The following is a 25,694-nucleotide window of genomic DNA, read 5'->3' as shown; positions in this document are numbered from 1 at the left end:
ACGAATCATACTTTTTATCATACTCCGAATTAAAGGAACGTCCAAATAAAGTTAACTCGTCACTCAATCAATTACGTTCATGTAAAGTTTACGTAGAAACACGATGAATATATACACGTGTCGCGATGCGAAGAAATCCTCGAATAGTAATAAGCGAGGAAAATAATTCTAATACAAGGAAATAAGTTATCTCAGTTCCCGCTTTCCTCTTACTAACGAAGTGACATCAACTCCACTTCTATGAAGCTCGATGTTGACCTATCGGTGTTGACATTTCGAAACGCATTATGGCTTAGCGACACATCCTCCGTATAGGATATTTGTCTCTTGATGCATTCAACCGACGCGGCGCGACGCGTTCATCCATGCCACAAGCATATCTCGCTAACTCGAGAGCACTTGGCCGACCGATACAGCCACTTCTACTCTACTCGTCATTAACACCTCGCAAAAAAAGCAGGATTGCCGGGAACAGTACGGAGAGAAGTTGCAATTTCGCGCACGTTTATGTATCCTTTTTCTCTCTCTATCGTTCACTATCAGCCTCCTTTCTTCAACCTTTTCCCTCGGCAATCTTTTCCCTCTGTCTCTGTCTTTCGCTCTCGGTTTTTTTGTCCGCTCTCTAGGCGATTGCGCGAGTACGCGCAACACCCGTACGGACATGCACTTACGCGATGCAGGTACGCGTAATTGCGCGCATAATTTAAGGGCGCGCCACGGCACGAATATATGACCCACGGTGAACGCAGCACAAATCGAGAATACACCGCACCGTACGTCCGGCTAAAGGGGGGTCAAGAAATGCGGTTCTCCGGGTGAAACCGGCACTTTAAGAAAACCGATCCGTCCATTCATCGAGAAACGATTAAATTGATAGCTCGCCACCACGCGAGCAACTGACGCTGCTCCGTTCCGCTGCGTGCTGTGCCGCGCCGGGCCGCATGTTTCTTCTTCGGAGCTGTTCTTTCCCTTGCCTGAAAAAATTCTTCCTCTGAAATGTTAATGACAACCACCGCTGCCCCGACAATTTTTTTTTTTCAAACAGCAACTTATCTGATCGTATCGTCGCGTCGGTCTCAGCCGGCGACGACGAGAAATAACGTATCTATATGTACGTATATACTTAATACTTTCCTGTTTTCACTGCTTTCGCGCGAAGGAAATAAAGTCTACTTGTAGTTACAGACTATGCTTTACTTTCGCATAATATTAGAGAGTGACGATAGGAGGAGGGACGTAATTTTCCAATAGCCATGGGTGAACTCATTTCAACATAATGTATATCTGAAAGATTGATCGTACTTCTCTTTTTGCTATTGAAACAATTTATTTATGATGAAAAAATTAAGTGCGAATCCTATTACTATATTTAACGGATGATGATACAAAATGAAGTTGAGTCGAATGAACTTTTTTTATATGCTATATAATTCTTTTATATGCAATCATTAATTCGCTTCATATCTTTTTATTCGAAACATCAAAACGTCATGTTTGTTTCTCGATATAAACCACGGTACACATGCAATTTCAATTCGTTATGATTTCAGATGTTATAATCGTAACATGTTACCGATTAAATGTCCTTGTTACAGAACTATTGTACGTGACACGAAGTCGTAACTTAAGAATAATTAAGGGAACGATACTGCATGCAAATATGTAGCAGCTGGGGTTAACCTCTTAATAGCTTACGTTACTCCCAGTTTAAACGCATTTAAACTTTAAGGACTTGATGTATGTACTATGCGAAAGCGTGTTACCCTTTAAGCGCGAAACCAACAAATTTAACTCCTCATGGGAGTTACAGATATAGAACGTTCCAATAACTTACGCGTGTCAAGATTGTACAATTGAAACTTTATTTATTTTCTGATGCGGTAGACAAATCGTTTGTTTAAAGATATTGAGATTCAATTGTTATTATAATTAATTAACGAGTCTAAGTGATTTTCAAGCTATTCCTCTGCCAAGCGGAGCTAGTATTCGATCGAATGAGACATTTAATAATGTGGAAAAAGATAGCTCTTGTACTCTAACAATATTCTAATATCCTTGGTCAATGGCAAAAATATAGAGAAAAAGTTACAAGAAACAGCTATGAACTATCGAAAATGATGAACAATCTACTACTTACGTCACATCACTTATCTACCTCACATCATATCTTACTCTTTTATTTTTATCTTCAAAGAAAAGAATTTCTTTCCGTAGTGAATAATTCTTTATTTTCAATATCGTGACTAATCATGAGTCTTTTGTCCCAGTCCTAGATGTCACGTCGGTGTCGGTGAACTTTTATTTCATTCGTGAGAGTGTCGGAATCATAGAGGTGGAGGTTCAGGAAGCCACTTTGGATCAATTAGCGCGTAACAAAAAGGAAGGTAAAAAGAGGGATTCGGATCCTGACTCGTACGAATGAAGACGTCATCGGCCGCATAGTTTTGATTGGACGCGTATAGAATGACTGGAATACGAGACTTTGATGTGTGAGAAGGGTTCGGGAAGGTCTCGCCCGTCTCCTGTCGTCAGTCATATCACCGGTTCGCTACGCAGGTGAAAGATAGAGGGAACCTGTAATAAATGTATGGAAGGTGTAATAGGGCGAAACTTGATAGCCAAGGAACCTGCTATGGTATCTATGGCGTCGCGTGGCAAATTGTCATGCTGGCCGAAAAGGGTGACCATAGGGGTGATAAAATTTTCTCGCACTCTCTGGTCCAATATTACACCGCTGTCTACTTATATCAAATTCTTGTTTTTGTTTGTGAAAGTAAGTAAAGTTCGAGAGTAGGGTACCACTGATGGAGATAGAGACACTTCAATTATTAAAGGATCGCGCAAATACGAGAGCAGCATCGTTGATTAATTCTTGCGAATATCAATCGGAATCAGTTCTCTATAGGTATACATTAATTGTATGAAATAATTGTATAATATTATTATTGTTACTAAAAGCGACGATCATAGTGCAATGTTATTATTTATTCTGTGAAATTTTATATGATCTATTCAGTAAGTTCAGTCATTTCTATTCGATAAGTATCTTTCAAACGTGAATGATGAACCACTTCTGTATAAAATATTTGAAAAAGCTTACCTACCCTCCATTTGCGTAACACGCGTCGAAAAATAAAACCTCATCGTATCTAACCACGCCCAACTCTCGTCCATTGAAAATGAATTGAAAATTCTCGCAGGCTCTCCAAATAGCATCACGTTTCCTAGTGTCCCTTTACATCGCTGCGCAGATTTGCACGGTAGTAGGTACGCGTTGCGACCATGAAAATACTTGGGGAATAACCGACTGGGTGTTGGGTTTCAATTAAATATGATCGATGAAGAAATCTTTTCGATGCGCGATGGAAGAACGCACACATGGCCTGTACTAGATTCCCTAGGAATTTCGCGAGGAGCTACTGACGAAATCAGCGTGCGCCCAGAACGTTGCTAGAACGAACAGATAAAAGCAGGCGCCTACTATAAATATTTTCGCAAACTCGCAGTCTGGTTGAACCGTTATTTGTTTGTACGTAGCCGCGTACACTATTCCCTGTGGACGTATCCACGGGAAGAGAACACAGACTTGCACTCGGTCTCCCGTGTCTCCCTGCACGCGTTGTAACGCACGCCAGTCTGCGCTAAGGAGATTTGAAACGATCCTCGGGAATCGTTGCGGCGCGGCGCGGCATTGTGTTTAGGTTGAACAGTGATTTACGATCGGCGAAGTTCGATCCGTGTTTCGTTACACGTAGGTACGCGCGCAGTACATGCTACATGCACGAGCTCGCATGTTTTATCGGTTTCTCGGACTTTTTGTCTTTCGCGCAGCTACATATACTTTAGACTGTGCACAATTCCGAGATTACGCCGTTATCAACAAAGTCTCTAAACCCTAAGTGCCAAGACACTACATTCTTTCCGAATTCTTGAGCATTTTACAGCGACGAAACGATCGCGTGAAAGCCGAAGTAATGGTATTTACCGTTGAAAAACAGAACCCTGTTTGATACACGAAATGGATACAACTGGCGAACGAAGGTGTGAAATCATCTAATTTTATTTTATCATCGCTTCTTGTGACTGATGCAATAAAATCAAGCGTATGTAATAATTATTCTTTCTATTCTTTATAGAACTATTTACTCTTCGTCTAAAATTCAATTTCCGCCAGAAAAAATTTTAAAATTTGATAAATTCACATGTTTGTTTTAAAAATTAAAAAATATTATAACATTAAACAACTAAACTATTATATTCCTATTTTAGGGATTGCCAAAAAATTATATCAAAATGTTTATTTTTGAAGTGAAACCAGAATGAAATCAAATATAAGTACGCATATTGTACATACTTATGTATATGTAGATATATTCGGAGAATCAAGTGAAAGGCGCAAAGAATAAATGTTTATATAAAACCTCTGAAATATTCAAAAAGCTCCTAAAAGCTACTATTTACGTATATAGATACTTGTATATAGATATAGAACTACTTTTCAGTTAGCGGCAAGTCTCTTTCAGTTAGTCTCGATCTTTTAGAATTTGCGACGCAGGAAGCATGGAAGTATGGAAGGTAATAAAAACTACTCTTACTGGAGGGGCGGGAGGGTGGGAAGGAGAGACAGAAGGTGCCGAACGTTTGGAAAACGTAACTTGACGCTGTTGTAAGGCTGGCCAGTTGCCTAAGGGTAAAAGGTTGGGTGTAAAGTGATAACTGACACGTTCCTCTTAAGTTAAACGTATTCTGCGCTTTGTCTACCTTCGGACAGGATTCTTTCGTTGATGCATGTATTTTCGAATAGGCCGGTATGTTTCACCAGCGTGCTGTTTACGGACTTGTTCAAAAAGGGAACTCGTGACGATGTCCAGACTCATTCCAGATCGTTATTTTCGTGAAGACTTGCGAGAGGAAGAGGCCTGATATTTTATAACTGCATCTGCATTTACAGCGTTGTTCTTGAAAAGATATAATCGACGATTTATTGACAGCGTAGTTGGTGTTATAAAAGATCCACGTATGTGTAATGTGGTACCTATATAGTATATGTATATCTACTACAAACCTAACTATAGTTATCATCGTTCCAGAGCCCCACCTGCTGAGCGACGATTCATAAACCCAATGGTATGCGAGCCAAGTTACTCGTAAACGCAAACAAGCGACAGACTAATATCGCAGATTAATTGGCGTTATCCAATAAGTAAGTTGGTCTATTAATTGAATGTTTCGTGCAGTCCGCCGTGAAATTACAACTCTGATCTCTTACACATATTTGAACGTATTAAACGGCTCTCTATGGATAAACTACGATCGATCCTAATTCAGTAGAGTAATAACGCCAACGATTACGGTGATTTAACTTGTCAGGCACAAGACTTTTTGCAATACAATTTCGTTGACAATTTTGTATTAAATGTCTTAATAAAAAAGATGCATAAGATATCTTGTCCGTAGCATCGTGTGAACGTGTCGTATCGCGAGATATCTTGCCAATAGATAGGTGTGAAATTTAATAATTGAGAACAATCGAACAGTAATCGGGTATCTCGTTGTTAGTTTATTATAGTGCAGAATTAATAAAAAAGAATATAAATATATATGCCGAATACACAACAGTGAACAAAACATACTTCATTATTCGTTTTATATCTATCTTTTAATTAACTCTGATAATCAAGTGTCCGGCGTTATAGCAACACACTCACGCGACCAGTATTACAAGTTTCTAATCAATTTAAATATATAATTGCAAAACACAAGAATTCGCTTGCGCGTAATTACTCGGTGCATTAATAACGAACGGAGGAAAGGATCGTTAAGATTGTTTCTATCTCTGATGCTTAACTGTGAACAAGACAATTTGCACAAGAGTGGAACTGCTCCGCACGATATTTATGTCGTTCAATTCCCGTAGACACTCGGCAGTCGATCGATCATCGCTTAATGAGAGCCAAAGTTAACGTGCTGCGAGTGATGAGAAATGAGTTAATTAGCATCCCAGGAGAAAGTTTCGCGTCTTTTTCTAGGCGGATTTAATACTGGCCATTGATCGAAGATCGTGTCAAATTAAACTGTTTAATAAACCAAGATATCTTCATACCTCAAGATAGCGATCGAAGAAATAACCTAGCCCATTTAATGTTTACACGTACCCACGAGAGCAAAAATCTTTTCGAAAACCAGAGATTAATCGTCTGCCTGATTATAAATGAAGTATAATTTCCCCAAAGGCTATCTGTTAATGATCGATGCCATAAACATATTGGAGTGAAATTTTTAAAGCGAATATGTCATTCGATGGTACAACGAAATCGCTTTTTTCCTATTGTGTTATGATATTATGTAAAAAATGAAACAGATATTTGTTCCATTTAATGTACTTATTCTCTAATGCAAGAATATGAGCTGATGTAAAAAGGAATTCGATACTATAAATTTATCGTTTCTGCTACTTTGTATCGAATCTGTAATAATTTAAAATTGATATTATTAATTAATTTATTATGTGTATGAAGAACATGTGTAATTCTTTTACACGTGTAATAGTCAAAAGGTAAATACAGGCACATGTATCGTTTTTAATATTATTATTTAATTAAGTAAACATACGTGGGCACATAGTATTCACGTATACGGCATAATAAGCGAAATGTATTCGTTATTTGATTCGATATACCCAAATACTGAAACGGACAAGAAGTAGAACTAAACAAGTGAATAAATAATAGTTATTATACATAATAAGCCTTAATGCATATCAGAAGAATTAAGAAATACGTCGATACGATAACACAACGTCGGAAAATAGTATAAGACTGTTCAAGTACAATATATAACTATTTTATTTTTACACACTATGATTCGCACACGAGTACTTGAAATTAATGCATATTGAAACAAATGGAGAATATATGTTATTCCACTGTCCCTGTTCGCTTCGATATTTTATGTCATATATTTGTTACACATTTACATACATAAAAATTAATATTAATAAGATATGAACGTGCTTTGACTCTCATAATACATTTTTCACTAAATATTTTTAAATTCGTAAAACACTGATATAATAAAATGTTCTGAAATTGAACGAAGGCTCAACCAATAACTTGATAAATTTGTATTGCCATTACTATTAAAATTTCAATATAACTTGTAAATTTTTTTAACGTGATTGATGATTTGAAATTTTCCATCAAACTAAATTATTTCACAACTTTCAATACATTGTTGGTCGATCATAAGTATATTCACGTTTTGATGTACAAATCAGTTACAAGTATGTACATATATTGTATATCCCTGTATGCACATGCATCAATTTATGCAGTTATTCAAATATAAATTGTATAATTTGTTTTCGTAAGTTATTATGTATTAAATTGGATCTTGTTGTGTATTAAACCGGATAATAACGTGTATTGTACTGGTGATTAAACGACTTTTAAAAACATTGAATATGACATTTGTCACGACCAATTTTTGATAAACCTATTTCATATTTATAGACTTATTAAAATAATATCACGTATGTACTTCAGTTTGTATAAGAGATACACCACATTTCGTGCAACTAAATTATTTGTAAACCAATTAATGAAATTTATTTACATTTGAGAATTTTCTTTTTTACTGTTTTGTGAAAATAACTGCTAAGACGCGTTAGTTTTTTAAATAAAATAATCAATCAACGACGTAGCAAATTTAATAACACAGACATATACGATTGATACGATTTATGTATAATAAAATGAAATTATGTATTTGTTATTACTCATTTAGCTATGGAAATGAAAGTAAGGATCTAATCGGGCAGAATTTTCGTTCGTTCTAACATTGAACTTTATTATGCAAACGTCTATAAAGGAGGATAAACTGATTTCGTTCGGTACGATTAAAGACCAAATCTTTGTTCCTGATTCGTAATTACGACTACGAAGTCGATAAACAAACCCGTAGGGTTCCTACAAAACGAGCAAGACTAATGCCTCAAAGGTAACTTTTCCGAAGGAAATATATAACGAGCATTTCCGACCAACAGTTGCCTCAACGGACTGTCTGAGCGGCTGAGAATTTCCAATCATCTTTGATTCTTACCGTCCTTTCTCCCTACGTGATTTCTCTACACTTCTCTTAAAATACAAATTTCCACTGCAACACGATAATTACGTACAGGCAATAACTTTTATAAATTGAATTTATAAGTTTTGCATATTCTTTTGCTTTTCGACGTATCACCAATCTTTTTATCAGAAAAATTTGCTTTACGTGACAAGTAAGTGGCAACTGAACTTCGATGAAAATTTTGGTTAAAAATTGTGCGATATAGTAGTTATATTATTTCAAAAGATAATCTTAGGGATATACATAGGGATGTACATAGGTATGTGATTCACTTATCTTGAGAGCTTTGAAGATACATAGTTGTTTATACAATGTCGAATCAAACTTGAAATCTAAAGCCTTTAATATAGGTACGCTTTTCTTACTTGCTATGAATATTGTATATCTATTTCCTTATTAAGTGAAATTATTATAATAATACCTATTTACAATTAGATACGTCAAGTTAAGTTATGATAGTACTTCTTTCGACAGTTATTTTTGTTGCAATGTAAATGTACCATTTTAACTACATGATTATATGATTAATTATTGAATGAACGGCAAATAAGATGGAAAACCATTGGCAGAGGATCTCACTTTCCGCGCCGATCATTGCATCGAATAATTCCTATCTAATTCCATTGTTTCAGGTATGTAGGGACAAGCTCTCAAGGGTTTTCTAATTTTATTTCTGCCACAATAAACGCTTTTTCTGAACTTGGTGAGTGATATTGTTGCAATTATTGTTCGTTTCATATCTCACAATCAGTTTACCTCATGAATACGTATTACATGCATAAGAGAATAATGGGAACTTTACAAACATTTACTTTTCTTTACATTAAAATATTATCAAAACTCAATCGAAAATCACGTCACCGAACTTGTTTATAAGTAGCAAAAATAGTTTATAAAATTATTTATCTTCGAATTTTTTAATTACAGAAGTATATAAATTCGTTGACAGAAATAAAATGAAGATTAAGTTTACCATTAGAAATGTTCTCCTAAATTTTAGCAATATCAAAATGTTAAAGAGTGTAAAATGTGCTTAAACATTAAAGAACTTTACATGCACAATAGTAGACGCACAAATAATAAATTTCAATATGTCATCTAAGGAAATTGTCAATAGACTCTATATTTCTCTAATTAAAAAGCGTTGCATTGCAAAAATTAATAATTTTATAGTTCTAAAGTTATAGTTCCAAACAACGACCGTTTAACCACGTGTTTAAAACATTTACAATCTCATAAGAAGATTTTTTATAGAATTGCAGCCTATAGAAATTGCATAAATTTGAAAAAGAAAAACGAAACCTAGAAGTACATAATAAAAAAAAAGGTCATTGTACACGACTGGATTGGTCTTTTAAGGGCATTGACCAGTCGCGGAGTACATAATGTCGTGCTTGCAATTGTTCGATTGTCCTGACGCGTGCTTATGCGTACACTGGCCTTAATTCGACGGTCGTTTATGGTGACGGTGACTCACTTTCTCGTACGGCATTTGTGTCTGCGAGACGGACGAATATTATTACGCTAATAGCTAGCCATAACCATAACCTTTGCGCACCCTTGCGTGCTAATTTCTTCCGGAAAGATTTTCCATGAACAAACGATATTCCAAAAAGTCCAGCGGAGGATTATCTAACCCAAATCGATCTTTCGATAGAAAATGAAACGAGCGTTCCAAATAATTGCTTGTTGATTCTTTAACTTAACCCGATTGAATTCGATTATGTTGCGTTACAATTTACGTACACATATTCAAGGTACTACTCCATGTTACGCAAGCTTGCCGATTAATTTCTACTCTTTTGCGCACTCAAGTACATCGAACTTTGATCGAAATTTCACGTACGTATTCGAACACGTATAATACCTACTTATAGGGTGAATAAAAGAGTACTGACTATTTAATAGTGAAAATATTTGAACATTTTAAAAATATTAATAGTAAACTATTTTTTCTAGAGGACGTACATTGTACATGTAGCTATGTACTTGTCATAACGCAATATTTTGATAAAGTTCTGTGAGAGTAAGGAAATAAAAGTGTGGTGATCTACTCTGCCTTGTTATTACGAGTAGGATAAATTTCAATTAAATTTCAACAAAAATTATATCATTTCATTAAATCCTATCGTATAGATATATGTACATAAACATTTATGCATATATTCATGTAAGCAGTCGATACGCATCGAGTATCTATATATACTATATTCTATATAGATACATACATAGCTACGAACCAGGTCGCTCGATTGCGTACAAAAATTGTAGAATCTTCTTACTACGTTTAATAATTCGGCAAGTCCATGACATCTCATATTTCTACGTCAGCCAATCGGAACTGATCGTATATCGTTACTCAAAATTATCCGTAAATATGATTGACAATCGCGATTGACCCTGTGTGCACACAAACGACAGTCCTTGACAAAGATCGATGAATTCCAAACCTGTTTTATACTTTGTATTCGGTATTGATCTGCAATCATGGTTGACTACGTCTTATTTTGATTGAAAACGTATCCGATTTTTATAATCTGGGAAGCTTCCATTTGCTTATCCGAAGCTTATTAATAATCTTATTATAATCATAGTACTTACTGATTGATCTGTAGAAAATAAGTATTTTATTTTAAAAAGTTGTTTACCAGTTATTTTAATTATTATATCACTTTATTATACTAATATGACATATATACACTATATGAATATATATATATCAGTACTAACATCTTCGATCATTTTCCAAATGACGATCCATTCTGGATTTATTACTTTCGAATCTTCAATTTCGTTTCTTCGTTAGGTAACAGGAATCTCAACGGCCCCGGTGTGAAAGAATATGAAACGCAAATGTCGTTTCCGATAAATGTCAAACATAAATGCAGCCTTGGGCAATCATTCCATTCTCTGCGTCGCACGTCCGCGGTCCAAAGAAGCCGGTCGATAAAAAAATGATCGACTGCCTGTTCATATTGTAACGGCCGATCGGGGAACAAGTTTTGTCAAAGAGATATCTTCTATAAGATATCTATAATTATACATCAAACGACGCATGTAGGTTTAAAAATTGTAATGGCATTTCTTTCAAGTTCCTCCATTTATTTTTTCAGCACGAAATGTTTCGTTAGTTTAGCATTTAGTGTAACATAATATTGCTTCGCCCATCCGGCCTGTTTGAACTCGTTGAACCTAATACCGTACATTTAATTGCTTGTAGTAAATTTGTAGAGCAGAAATGCAACATTCTTTATAAATTGTATATAGATATATCAATAACAATATATCTATATATAATGTATAATATATAATTAATAAATAATTAATATTTTTGGTTAACAAGATCTATCATTTTTATTTTCGATAGAAATTATCTATCTTCTCGGAAAATCTACTATATAAACATATGTATTTGATATTTAATGTAATATTCAATGTTTAACTTTTTTTTCCGTTATAAAATAATTAGAAATTAAATAGGTACAAAATAGGTACTAAATTCGACATTAATTTGATGGAAAGGATATTCTTGTTTAACGAGTATGATGCAACGCGTATAATATTTCATATTGATATTTATTATTTCATATCCATCTATAAATTTTACTAAATTTGAAAATCAAGAAAACTAGAGTATTTTCGAAACTAGAGTGGTTAATGGAATTAGGATAAAATTTAGCGGTCGCATATTTCTCGTATCTTATCTCTCTCAAGTGTCGCATATTAAACAACGTTAAAATTAACAAGTTCCCGATGACATTAGGCGACGGGTTTCTAACTTTAATCTAAATAACATGATTTGTCACGGATTATTAGCGTGCCTGTATGTATTAGGTTAGCATATATGAAATGCCGTTTTCTCAAATAACATTTTAATCGCTTATAGTTTGCTGCAAACATCATATACATGCATAGGGTGCGGCTGAAAATGTTGTATAAGAGGCCAGATAGTAATTCCTTCTGCAAAAGTAGATTAAACTCTGAACTGAATTAACTCCAAAGGGTTCTAGCATCTTATATACATCAAAATAATATTTCATTTCTCTCGGATTTTGTGCGAACGATCACAGTTGTTCAAATTGTCATAATAATCGCACAATCGTTTTCTTCTTAAGATTATGTGATAAGAACAATAGTAATTAAATTCTTGGTGTTTCCATTCCCGTTTGAGTAATTTATCTGTACAAACGAGAACTGACATTGATTGGAATGCTTCGAAACGTTATACACGATACCTTGAAATAGTAACGGAATTTTTCATGCAGGATATCGAGGAGAGACGTTATTATGTCGCTTTAAGTAGTAGCCGGTTTTGTCAAACACTGACAGTAATCGTCGATGCGTGTCATGCGATAATTTCAAGCTGATAATATTAAATGACAGAGCGCCAAGGAAATCCAAATCGATCTAGTTTAAATAGATAACTAAAATCTGTATCGTTCTAGTTTATGTAGAACTAGCAAAATTTATATATGATTAGCGTACCACGGATCTATCTTTGATGGAAGTTCAACTCGTTAAACCAAACAAGAATTACAAAGATCGAAAAATGAAAAACGTACCAGTTAGATCCGATCTCGTTTGTTTTTAAATATTATAAATAAGCTTGTACAACGAATAAGAAAAAGAAACGGAGAGATGCTATTCAGTGAAAATACATAATATAATAGGTACTAAAGTAGGGATGTTGCAGGCTGGAAGCATTGTTTTCGCATTCCGGGAAAAATCGTGGCCAGACGATCTAAGAAAAGGAAAGACGCGAACATTCTGACGATATAACGACCCGTACACGAAGATGTAAGTTTGCGAAGTGAATCGAGTGCATAATGCGTCGGTGCCATGCCGTGGGTCTACATTCTACAGTCTACAGTCTACAGTCTACATAGGTCTCTGCAGCAGCTAAGAGGCTCTCCTCACGCGAGCGTGTTTACATAAGATGGGCCAGGCCCATCGTTATTGCATACTCCCGCCACAGGTGGGTATCCTTACCTATACACGTGCCAGCGTGTACAGTGTGCAGTGTGCACGTACTAATCACACAACTACGCTACTACATGGAGAATGGGAGCTAAGTAGCGATGGATGTGAGTAGCATCCCCATTTCGGGACACTTTTCGATGCAAATTTTCCGCTGGGCTTTATGTACTGAACGATTAACCACGGAACGCAACATAAACGTACTACGTATGAGTATGAGAGTTCAGGAATTTTAATCAAGCATCTGGAAAGTAATTCGGAATAATTTCATTGAAAAATTTTAAAAGTCCTTTTAACTGAAGATGAGAACTCTTTAAATAATTTTCATATATATTATCAGGCTATTATGATACCATTCCATTTAGAATAGTTGACTTTCTTTTCATTATGCGAGAGAGAATCATTTTATGTATATCACTCAAGTAAATATAATTTGAAATTTACCTGCAATTTATTTATATACGAACTAAACTGTGGGGGAAAAAATGTAAAGGACGTCGTGACCAATTTTCACAAATCTGCATTTCAATTTCAACTTCTCTAAGAGAAAATGTCAATTTCGACCTAACTAATATTACCCGCATAGAAGGATTTTGACAATTGTTCTTCGACGATAGTTTTCCTTGGCCACGTTCAAAGAAATACTACAGTCATCGTATATTGATGTTTCTGATGTGGCAAGAAGCATGCAGATATGACGAAATACGAATTTCGTGCAAGGAATTTCAATGAGAATATGCTTTCATGACGTTGACGTTCGATCCACCCTATGTACACGAAGAGATAACAATGTGCTGAGTTCCACGTATTTGATTGAAGAAAAAAGAACGAAAAACGGAGGTAGGAACGAGGAAGAAAAACTGCCCTGAATTATGAATCCGAATTTCTTCGACACAGAGTCTGATTACGGGGGTTGAAAACGCAAGGCGAACCGAATCCAAAATAGAAGCCCGCTCTCTCGTCGTGAGTGTCGTGACGCGAATATATCAACCAGTATACGAGCGTGTCTCGAATCGGATTTGAAGGTTTTTCTCGTTTATGCCATACGAAAGCACGACTTAAGATCGAAAGAGAAGGAATAACCTTGTCCCGTTAGGAACAACACATTCGAAGCATGTTCCTTTTACGCTATTCGTTCGCATATTTAACAGCAATCGAGAATTAATCCAATATTCGACCAATGGCTACATTCAATTTTCTTGAAGACGAAGCCTTAAATAAAAAAAAAAAATGTATTCTACACTTTTTATCTTTAATCTTCAATATTAAAAATGATGATTATTAAAGATTAAAACGATGGATTTCGTAAGGATAGGATTCTTTTATAGAAGCAGGATAAAATGGCGACAGACAAGTGTAGAAAATGAACGAAAATAGATTACCGATCAATTGGGAATAAATATAATATATCATTATTACCATTAACATATTACTATATTACAATATTATTGAATTCTTAATATGCATTTAATTCCATCCCCTACAATTACTGTCTGTCTAGATATAAAGAAAACACATCAGCCAATAGGAAATTATTTTTCCATCATCTTGACGAGGCACTGGGGGCTAGCAATGACATCGTTCAATCACTCTTCGATGACAGGTTTCGAAGATAACGAAGCAATTTCGCGCGATGTTATGGTGATTGCTTTATTCAATATTCGATATATCAACGACCGAATGATATCGAGGCTCTCGGATTGCGTGGAATTTTCGGAAAATTCGGCTGTCAAATGAGCCGTAAGTCCTGGGGAGGACTAGACTTTATCGATTGGAAAAGAGTGGACGATTTACCACGATAATAACAAATAATTCGAGTTTTTATCAAATACGTTAAGATGGAGAATTTTATTTGAAATCATTTTATTATTATAAAATTAAGGAGATATGCTTTGGAAAAAGAATGTTTATCGAATTATGAATGTGAATTTTAGAATCAAGATATAAAAATCGTTTAAATATAAAATTATATGAAAAGTAACCCTCTTTTTAAAAAGATATCTACGACTTTTACATTGAAATATCTGTATTAATGATTAATAATGATACTTTCCAAGATGAATCATATTCTACTTCTATTAAGTTTTCCAAAGGACACATCTTTGATATGCAGACGAATTTTCACATCAGTTTTATTCTTCAAGCGGAAATTCATATTCCAATTACAATAGAAGAAACGTCGATTTTGACAAGAATCTTGAATTTAAAGAAAGCGTCTTTGAGCAACACTCAGCTAGCTCAGCTAAATGACAATCTAAGAAACGTTGTTCTTCTATCAAAGAGTAGATAATACAACTGGATTTTCACATGCCATTTCCCACTTGTTTTACTAAGTGGGAAAAGAAAAACATCCTCGACGTAAGAGACGACGGGAATTTCCTTGGAAAGATGGAGTAAAGTGTAGAGTGTAGAGGGACGAGATCAACAGAGGGGGAACTGTTCAGGCTTCGATGGATCGACATTATCGAGCAACCCGCACCCAGGTTTACTCGAGGGAAATCAGCCTGATAATCCGATTAATAAATTGGCTGGCATCCACGCGCCGCATGTACCGATCGTTGTTCTCGATTTAATTGACTATCTTTCTGTACGATCCATTTATTACTCTCAGTATCACGTGTTTCGTTCGTTCAAGTGCTTTAATCTCGTAGGCGCAGGGAATTTACGGGCCTCCCTTTTTTTATCGTCACAATATCGTGTCACATATTCGTAACGGATTTTATTCAAAAATAAAAATATATCGTCTTGTTTTCTCTTCCAGGGAACAGTAGATAGAACCAGTGCTTTCCTATTCGGTTCTCAAGAAACTTCTATACTTCTAAAAGAACAGTGTTTTTCATTTCCATTTCTAGAATCTCTAATATAGGTAGTAATAACGATAGTTGGTGTAACGTCTTTTAAAAATTAATGTAATATCTGAGTAATGTCTAATTTATCGGAAATAATCTGATATTTTTAAAAACATTGCTATCCATGTATCGACATGTCTATTTCTCAAAACAAGTCTTTCTGCTTTATCAATTTTCAGCTATATAAAGAAAGGCGTCGATTTTCCACTCGATATCCTATACATCTATATGAAACGATCCATTGCATTAGCGTTTATGTTACGTCTTCACTTATAGCGTGACGTAATTTCAACAAACGTAAGTTGATTTTAACGAGTCTTACGCGCATGAAGTCGAATAGTAGCGGAAAATTTCTTATAACCCGAGATACATGTATGAAACTCCACATTTTATATACTACTGCACCTACTTAATTCGTTCTGTTATACACATTATTCTCACGTTATTTTTCATTTTCTAAAGTTAAACATTAATATCTCGTATAAATAAAATAAAAAGTATAATTTATAACAGCGAGTTTAAAGTAGTGGTTTACGCAGATGAATTCTTCTTATTTCCCAAGAGACGGCGAATAATTTTATTTTGACGAATTCCCTTACTGAAAAGTATTTTCGTTGGCTTCCATCTACCGAAGGCTGCAAGGTTTCTTACAACCAAATCTGGGACCGGATGTTGTTGATACACAGCAGTTAGTCGAAACGAAGGGTGCTGTGATCTTACCAGACTGAAGAAGAACGTAGGTAGAGAGTAACCATCAAACGACCCACGTGCTACCTGCTGCGAGCAAAAACAAGTGGGTGATTTCAGTATGCAAATTCGTTGCCAGATTTATCCCATCTTCTTCCTTAAACGAATTGAGTAGACACGTAAAGATTTACGCTATCTTTAAGCAGTATTCCTACAAATAATAATGAATATTGATGCAAAACACGTGCTAGAGATTTCATATCACCTATTTAATCAATTATTAATTTGGAAATTAATCATTATGATTTTGCACGCCGAAAATGAGTGTAAACGAATAGGTAATATAATTACTCTTATAACTATTACTACTATTAAATACAAGTAGGTGTCAATTGTTGTATTTTATCAGAAATTTCATATTACTATCTACATAACTTTTACTTGAAAGAAATAGATGAACAAAAAGATCTGCGATTGTTACTGATTGTAGCAGTTTTGCATGATATTTGTACGTTTCTAATATTTGTTTTAATATTTATTCACTGCTTTTCGTGTTTTACATTGCAATAATAATATATGTGTACTAATATATATTTGTATATATAAAAGTATAGTATATGTACAGAATGTATATATATATATATATTAACGAAGAATAACGAATAAAGAATATTAATATATATATATATATATATTTTTGTGTGTGTGTGTGTATTATGATAAAATGAGATCTATAATTTATATTAAATACTCTATCTTGTTATCGCCACTTGAAGAAAGATAAAGGCGTAAAAGATAATTTCTTGTATTTGCTCGAATTATTGATCGAACTTATATAGTTCATAGCTTTCTTTTTAGATGCAAAACAAAACAAATCCGTCGGGATAAATCAAGAAGCAAGCGCGAAACAGGAATTAGAAGCAGTGAACGCTCTTTATTGCATTTTCCCCTTCGACAGAGGCGTTCTTAATAACTCTGGTTAATCCCTTAAAACCCTTTTGTAAGTTTGTTGATGCACTCAACTCGTTAATGTACCATAACTTTTTCAACGTCTAAAAAACGAGGGAAAGTGAGAGTACGACGAGGAAGAAACCTAGCAAGGCCAACTTGACCCTCCGCGGTAATCGGCTTAAAGCGCCTTAACAATTTCATGTAGATATCCGGGTATAAATACGTGTAGGTCTACTGTTGTAAAAGTGGCCTGGTAAGTTGAATTTATGAACGTCTTTCCCTCTTTTGCTTTTCCAGCGCGTTAAACCGTAATCGCGACGAATGCAGCATTTGCGCTTTCCACCATTGCAATTATATTTTTTGCCGCTTCGTAGTACGAGGGTCGGATCGTATAATATTTTATATTTCCTTGAATCAGCTTAATATTTATTTTAAAATTGATCAAAACTTTCTTCCCGTGTATACGTCGTATGTATATATATATATACATACCTACGTGCAATTTATTTCAAATATTCTAAGCTAGCATTCTAAGCTATATGTGGGAATGTAGAATTCATAATACTGTAGAGGTTTATGTGTAGAGGATGGTTGGTCGGTGAGGTTTAATGGACGAGATTGCTCGTTGTTGAAATCGTCGAATATATTTAAAATGATAAATTAGTATACAGATAATGTTCGCAAGGCGCTCATACTAACCGATTCGCCAAAACATTGTATAAGTCGTAAAAATAGGATTGCTAACGACTCGTTAATTAGATCGCTGATAATTCGTTGATAACTGGTTGATAACTGATCGACAACTGGCTGTAACTCATTTCCTTGCAATCGGATCCGCTTATTTATACTGTTCGGAGGAGAGTCGGAAGATTCAAATTCGTCTTTGTTCGACGGTTGCACGTAGCGACGACATTGTTTTGCTCGGAATTTATTTATTCTTATATTACGTGTATCCTAACGATCTTCATGCTCCGAAGCAGAACAACAACATAATTTGAATTGACCTCTAACTCATGTACCGCTACAATACTTACTCTGTTTTGTTACTTCAAATTTCAATATTACGCCGAAATATTCAATCATATAAATAGTATCATATACATATATGGTAGCCTTCTTTTCTTCCAAGATCCTTCCTCCATCAAAATAACCAAAAAATGAAAAGAACATCGTTAATATTCATACAATATTCCAACTCTTTAAGAGGAAAAATACCTACATTATTGTTACAAAAACGCATCGAAGATGAAAACACAGTGTTTCATTCACTCCCATAAGATAACGAACGAAGATAGAGAACTGGAGGAAATGTTTTCTCGACTTGCGTTTCAAGGTCAAATAGTGAAAGACTCTCTTGTTGAAAGCTTCAGAAGGACGATAGTTCCATTTTATTTAACGTGAATTCTCATTAAACTCGTAAAAGAATGAAAACGCTTTGAGCTCCGATGGTGGAGAAATTCCTGTGATTCGGCTCAGAGTACAGGAACAGACATCTGATTTTCTTTTCGATTAAAAACCATAGAGAGATCAAAGTCTCGAAGGGTGTACGCGGCTGACCTAACAAACGACTTTAATCAAACGTTACACTAAAATAACGCATTCGTCAATAAAATAAATTTTCCCATTTTCATATGTAAGGAAAACAAACAACAAACGCGCGTGTACGTGCAATGTGCAAATTGCTAGAAACTGATTCGAGATCGGCTGGAAACTTTCGAATTCCTGATTACACGGACCATTTTAATAGGATAACTTGATCGAAAAACGTCGTGCGCAGATTTCTCACGGATCGATGTTCGATGCATGCAACGATACAAACTGTCGGAGCGCGTTTCGCAAGGGTCACGGGGAACGATCGGTCGAATAGCGTGCTCAGGAAGCACAACGGAGCACCGTAACTCACGTTTACGCCTGTAAAATGAGCAGGCATACCGGCGTGTCACTTATTGCTAGCTAATATAAACATGACTCCGAGACACCTACGAGAATAAAGAAAGTACATGCACCGCTCGTAAATCATGAGCATTTTACATTTTACTCGCGTTACGCCTTGTTACAGTCGATGCACAGAACACGCGCGTTTAAATGGCCGCGTGATAATTGAGAGGATCGCCACGAAAAAAACATTCGACATGACGGTCTGATTTCCTGGAGATCGACTCTCTCGTGTCAGTGGTGGTAAGTTTCGCGGCTGACGTTTCGTAACGAGTTGTATAGGGGAAGAATGAATTCGAAGCAACAACAGAAGTAAACAGAATGGAAATTATAATTTACTACTATACACGGACACGTTTAGTTTATAGTACGATAAGTGTAAATTCCTAATAGTTAATAAAATAAATCACTGCAAGTTAAATGATAATATCTATAATAAAAAATGATCGAAATGAAAGAAAGTAAGAATAAATAACGATTTAAAGAGACAAGCGAAACTGTTATCTGCTTTTGTTAAATTAATTTGAGAATACTACTGCTAACTTCTCCAGCACTTTTCCATTTGGCCACGGTTAAAATTCTCTTCTGTGCTCATGGTATGAATGTGGAAGAAGCGTGAACCGGTTGTTCGTCCCTTCGGCAGTCTCCTCAAGATTAATCCGTTTCGCGGAAGTGCAAATGGTCACTTCGTATTCACGTTGTAGAGATTGTATTCCTATCTGGACTGACCATCGCCGTTCATTGTCGCTCTAATATCTTTTCCCGAATTATTTTACATTTATTTTTTTCGCAGCCGCATGTAATTTTAAAATTAATAAAATGAAAATTGAAAATACTTCGAGCATCCGCTTTTACATTTGCTTCCTTTTTATTCCCAACTTTTGATGATCGATATAGTCTTTGATGACATAGTAATTTTAAATAGCAAATAGTAGAATCACACTGGCAGTAAAACATTTAAACTTTCGAACGACGAATTACTAAGAGTAGTCTGCAAAACGATACTTTACGTATGTCCAAAAAGATAAGTAGAATTTAATCGTGAAACAGATCTTTTATTGTACAATTTAGTAGAATAGATTATACTTGTCCTAGTCATCCTTCGTTCGATGTATAAATCTTGATCGATGTAGGAATATTAAAATAATGTCATTAGGTACAACACTCGGCACACGTTAGTCGAACATCTCTAGCTGTAAATAGTCAAGGAAAAATATTATAATTTGTAATATTTGCAATATTTGTATATATTTCCTATATATTTGTAATATTTGCATGTAAAACTTTAAAAAGGGAGGAGAAAGGAAAGATGAAACGATCAGTAGATATTCACAGACGAGCAACAAGCATATTGTAATACTGCATACAAATACAATAACAGTTTTACTGTAAAATAGTAATACCATAGCCAATTGTAAGTGGAAATAGAATAGAAAAGAAATGAGCCAAGAGGGGAGGGAAAATGGAAATGCAGACGAGCAACGACCGACAGAGCTTTCGAGAGTCTCCTCCTAAATTTTCGCGGTGATGCACTCGGCTCGAAGTGCAATCGTAATTAACCGCTTTTCAGTGTCTCTCTCGCATGAAAAATACGAGCTTGCATAAGTAAGTGGGCAAAAGGAACGTGTCAAGCTGGCTTTTCGAGCGAACATTTCTCCCTCGATTTTGCTTTTAGCCTCTTTCCACATCTCTTAATTCCGGATGCGCTGAATGCGAAAACACTGATCAATGAATAAACGAGTGACATCGGGAATTATAACTTTCACGTGACTAGCGCTCGATTATTGAAAGAAAAGGTGATTAAAGGATGGAAATGAGGAATAAATTGATAAAATTGATCGATCTTATTAATTTTTAAGTAATTGTAGTTTGATATAATTAATTGTTTAGGTAGTAGATCATTATAAAGTAATATTAATTTGACTTTCGTTAGATTTTCGAAACGATAAAAGGTACGTGCTATTCGTACTGTATTAACTCTTTGTAGCATCTGTAATTGGTGATTTTTATAGATTGCAAAGATTCTTACAGATTTTCTTATTACAAGCGCAAACTTGCATAATCTGTATCTCTCTGTTCTTTATCTAGTTATAACGTGCATTTAGTCAGAAAGCAAGACATATATACTAACTCTTTCATAATATCTTATTAATAAAATCACAAACATCATAAAGGAAAATATTTACTGTACTTAAGTTTTTTGAAAGTTAAATGTTATAGTATATGTGTATCAAAAGTAGCACGAGTTAAGCACGTGGAGTGTTTAGTATTATATAAAAACTTATAACACCAATTATTTTCTGGATATATCTAACTATTTACTACAACTAATAATATAACTATAATTAACCATCCCTTATTTTGCATGTTGCGTGTTACAGCGTGTGACTGTCATCCGATCGGAGCTTCCGGAAAAACTTGTAACCAAAGTACTGGCCAGTGTCCGTGTAAAGACGGAGTAACTGGTACCACTTGTAACAGATGTGCCAGAGGTTACCAACAGAGTAGATCGCACATTGCACCTTGCATCAGTAAGTATACAAATTCCCTAAAGCCTTAAGGCATTAAGATCTTCATATTTCATGTGTTCTTATTCATTTAAGTAGAAGATCTACATACCTTATATGATACCATCAAATGTTTGATGTATTACGAGATAAATACGTACTTGAAACTAATTAGTCACATATATTGGAAATTGATAATAATAATAGTAATTTAATATTTAATAACATTCTTTAAATTGTTACTCGAGACAGTAGTTTATTTTTTTTATGACCGATTATCACCTTTTTCTATACCATTGATGATCTAATAAATTGGCTACGTATATATATACTGCGTATATATACTTATATACATATATATAAGTATGTATGTAGCAGACTTAATTATGTCCAGTATAACGCAGTGCACCATTCCCTATAGAGTTTATCCTAACTTGTTATACACATAGGGACCCTTGCATTAAAGCTGAAGCATTCTCCGATACACTGGGCGATCAAGAAGTATTCATTATCTTCTTATTAATTAAATGCCCATAAAAATATAGCCCTTCTATAATGAAATTCATAAATATGTATGACAGTCGATATAAATAATTTCTAAAAATGTTAGAATATATTTTATCTGAAAGTTTATTCTTATATCAAGAAGAATTTGCTGTAATAGTTTTGTACATCTGTCATTGTTTTATTATGACTAACAGGCATGTACCCTATGAACAGTAAAACGCGTGATTCCTTTAAAAATTTGGGATACGAACTATTCACATATTTCTTATAAGAAACAAAAAGAGAAGAATTTTACTGCGTAGAATGATGTAACAATTTTGATAAAATATAACGAAATATGCATAATAAGATTTCAAAATATACAAAGTATAGTTATGTACATAAGTATTTTTATAATCTTGACTTTACCTCATTTTTAACTAAAATGTAAGAATTTGCCAATAAATGTTAACAACGCAATCAATGTAAAGTCAGCAATGCAGGATAGTAAAACAATGACCCAATTGGAAATCTTCATTATTAGGGCACTCGGTATCCAACGAAACACACGAAAACTCCAACATTCCATTAACAGTTCAGACAGCAAAAGATCACTCGAGACGCAAGAAAAAGAAATGGCATGAAATTTTCGACCGTAGCCGTCCTGTTTTTAGAAACGATCGATCGATCAACGAGAAGGAACACGCGACCGTTCGAACGTGTTATCGCACGATCGCGCGTCCAATTAGGCAGAATTTGCGAATACGAAAGAGGAAACCGTGTAGCCTTTTAGAAGAGATACGAGCTGTATTTAGTGTAACTTTTCGTCAACGATTTCACATTTATTTTCCTTCTCGCAGAAATACCGAGGGTTGTGCAGACTCAAGGGACAGCTGGTGAGGAAAGCGGAGAACACGAAGACGACGACGACGAGCGCGGTTACGATGGACGAGCTGGTAAGTACTATCAAATCAACAAACGTGACGTATTTTATGAAATTGCTTCAATTCTTGATACTTAACACTTTTTCCCTGTGGGAAAAGATACCATGACTGTGAAAAATACCATTTATTAATCGCGTATTAGCAATCTTTACGAATGATATCTTGAGGCTCGAGACTTGAGACTCGAGACTTTGAGGGAAGAAAATGAATGAAAACAACTATTTCATTGTTTCTAAACATCTATAACGAAGTAATATATAGAGTATAGAGTGATTCGACTGTAAAGTGGAGAATCATACATAATGTATGTTTCAAACAACACTTTAACACTAACAATAAGCTATAACTGTTTCGTGTAAATACATGCAGGCTGTTTGTCACGTTTCTCAACAAACCATACTAACACACCGATATAAATACGAATAACACTGATTATTAATCGTTATTAACATAATTGATATATTGATCTATTAATGAATTAATGATAACTAAATATAAACGACATGAAAAGCGATCGATAAGAAATAGGCATATACGAAAGTACATAGAAAATAATAACATTTTTCTGTAACGGGAAAAGAATTTGACTTATTTATAATTTCCGCTATAATATTCCCATAAACAGAAATGCTCACAGTACATACATATAGGAAAATACAGAGAAGGTAGACTAGAATGTTTATACTGATACAAATTCGCTTGCCACGTGGCAGTATGGAATGTAAGCATAATATTAATTTGGCAGACGCGACGTAAAGAGAGAGAAAGAGAGAGGGAATAGAGGGTTGGAATGTCTAGCCGCTTGGTCGCAGCCTCTCAGCCACCCTAATGGCTTAATTAAAGCTACCCTCACTTGCGGCTTGCCCATTTGCTCTAAGTTTCCAACGGCCTACTTGTACAGTTGTACGAGCATAAAATTTACCGTTTTTATTCACACGTGTGTAGTGTGTACACAGGAATAAATCGCAACATCAAATCAAATTGTCTATGTAATCATTTACGGTTAAATCGGCTAATTATTCGTTCTAAAATTTTTAGTTTCTAATTTTTACAATTTAGTAACGTAATAATACACATGTTTAATTATTATTAAAGCAAATGCATTTTTTCGAAAGTACTTATACCATATTCATATTGTTTAATTTGGTTAATGAAATAACGAATAATCCTGAAAGGAAATACAATAACATGTTCAAATTTCTATCTCGAGAAATGCTGGGATTGAAAGGAAAAGGTAAGAGTAATCATATTATATGGCTTAATTCCAGAATTATGTAGCAATTATTAGTAAAATACGATAAATCGTCAAATACTATAATTCAATGTATTAAACCTAATTATAAGATATACATACATATGCATTCCTCGTACTATTCATATAAATCTTAAACGTATCTTATTCGTTTTCCTTCGTTCTGTCAGCTCTATTACTATAGATAATGCTAACAAATTTCAGCTATGAGTATCGTTATCAAAAGAAATATGTTGAGTATAACAACAATAAATAACGACGCATTATCCTGTCCCGTAGACATGTTCAATAGTAGGATCAAGTATCATATCATTGCCTCGAGGTTCCAGTTACTCCCACTATTACATATTACCATCTCGACGCAATAATTTGCAGATAAGAGGAGCTCAACTTTATGAGAGTAGATATAGTTATTGTCGCTGATGAATGATGTATTTCCTTCGAATAAAACCAATAGTCCTATTTACGAACAGCATTGTTATGCTGAAAGATATAGAAGTGTAATATGCAAAGCAGAAGTGTAAATACGTCCTCGGAGAAATACCTCCTTAGATAATTTTTAGCTTTTCGTACGTAATGTCCGTAATTACCAGCGATAATAACTTTTCTCGACGGTAACGATAATTTTAGAAATAATATAGAACAAGCACCCTCTTCAAATCTACGAACAACTTACTCCGCTCTGTAAATTTTATTCATTATATATATTACAAACACAATCGCTATATTTTTTTAGTAAATGATTCTTCAATTTATACCTGTTAAGAAATGAATGCAATATCTGAAATATTAGATTGAATTGTATTTTCGTTGAAGCAATCTTCTTTCTTTGCTTTCCTTATATTCAAAATTAATATTCCATCTATCCGTCTTTGCCTTATATTCCTTGCAATATTTTTGTATTTTTGTCATCTTTTCTGTCTTTGTCTTTCTCGCTCCATGTTTGGTGTTTCCCTTTACCTCCGTTTCCCTTTCCGTT

At 34.7% G+C, this 25,694-nt stretch overlaps 1 protein-coding gene and 1 long non-coding RNA gene across 4 annotated transcripts in view; both read left to right on the top strand.

The window, feature by feature from the left end:
* The window catches only part of LOC122573161 (netrin-B-like), a 111,860-nt gene that overhangs the window by 70,740 nt on the left and 15,426 nt on the right, over positions 1–25,694 (top strand). The window contains exons 3-4 of the mRNA XM_043739206.1: positions 21,908–22,057; positions 23,380–23,475. Coding sequence (XP_043595141.1) covers positions 21,908–22,057; positions 23,380–23,475 — 246 coding nt within the window. The remainder of the gene's footprint in view (positions 1–21,907; positions 22,058–23,379; positions 23,476–25,694) is intronic.
* LOC122573171 lies at positions 4,626–12,911 on the top strand. 3 transcript variants are annotated; one of them, XR_006318673.1, is made up of 4 exons: positions 4,626–4,697; positions 4,805–5,017; positions 5,091–5,203; positions 5,918–6,319. It is a non-coding gene; the product is annotated as an uncharacterized LOC122573171 (long non-coding RNA). The 3 variants fall into 3 exon arrangements; XR_006318674.1 differs by lacking the exon at positions 5,918–6,319 and adding exons at positions 8,760–8,830; positions 12,821–12,911 and having other exon boundaries at positions 4,649–5,017; XR_006318672.1 differs by having other exon boundaries at positions 4,649–5,017.

Source organism: Bombus pyrosoma, linkage group LG2 (genome assembly GCF_014825855.1).
Source record: "Bombus pyrosoma isolate SC7728 linkage group LG2, ASM1482585v1, whole genome shotgun sequence".
NCBI lineage: Eukaryota > Metazoa > Arthropoda > Insecta > Hymenoptera > Apidae > Bombus > Bombus pyrosoma.
This window is presented reverse-complemented; position numbering and strand designations above follow the sequence as displayed.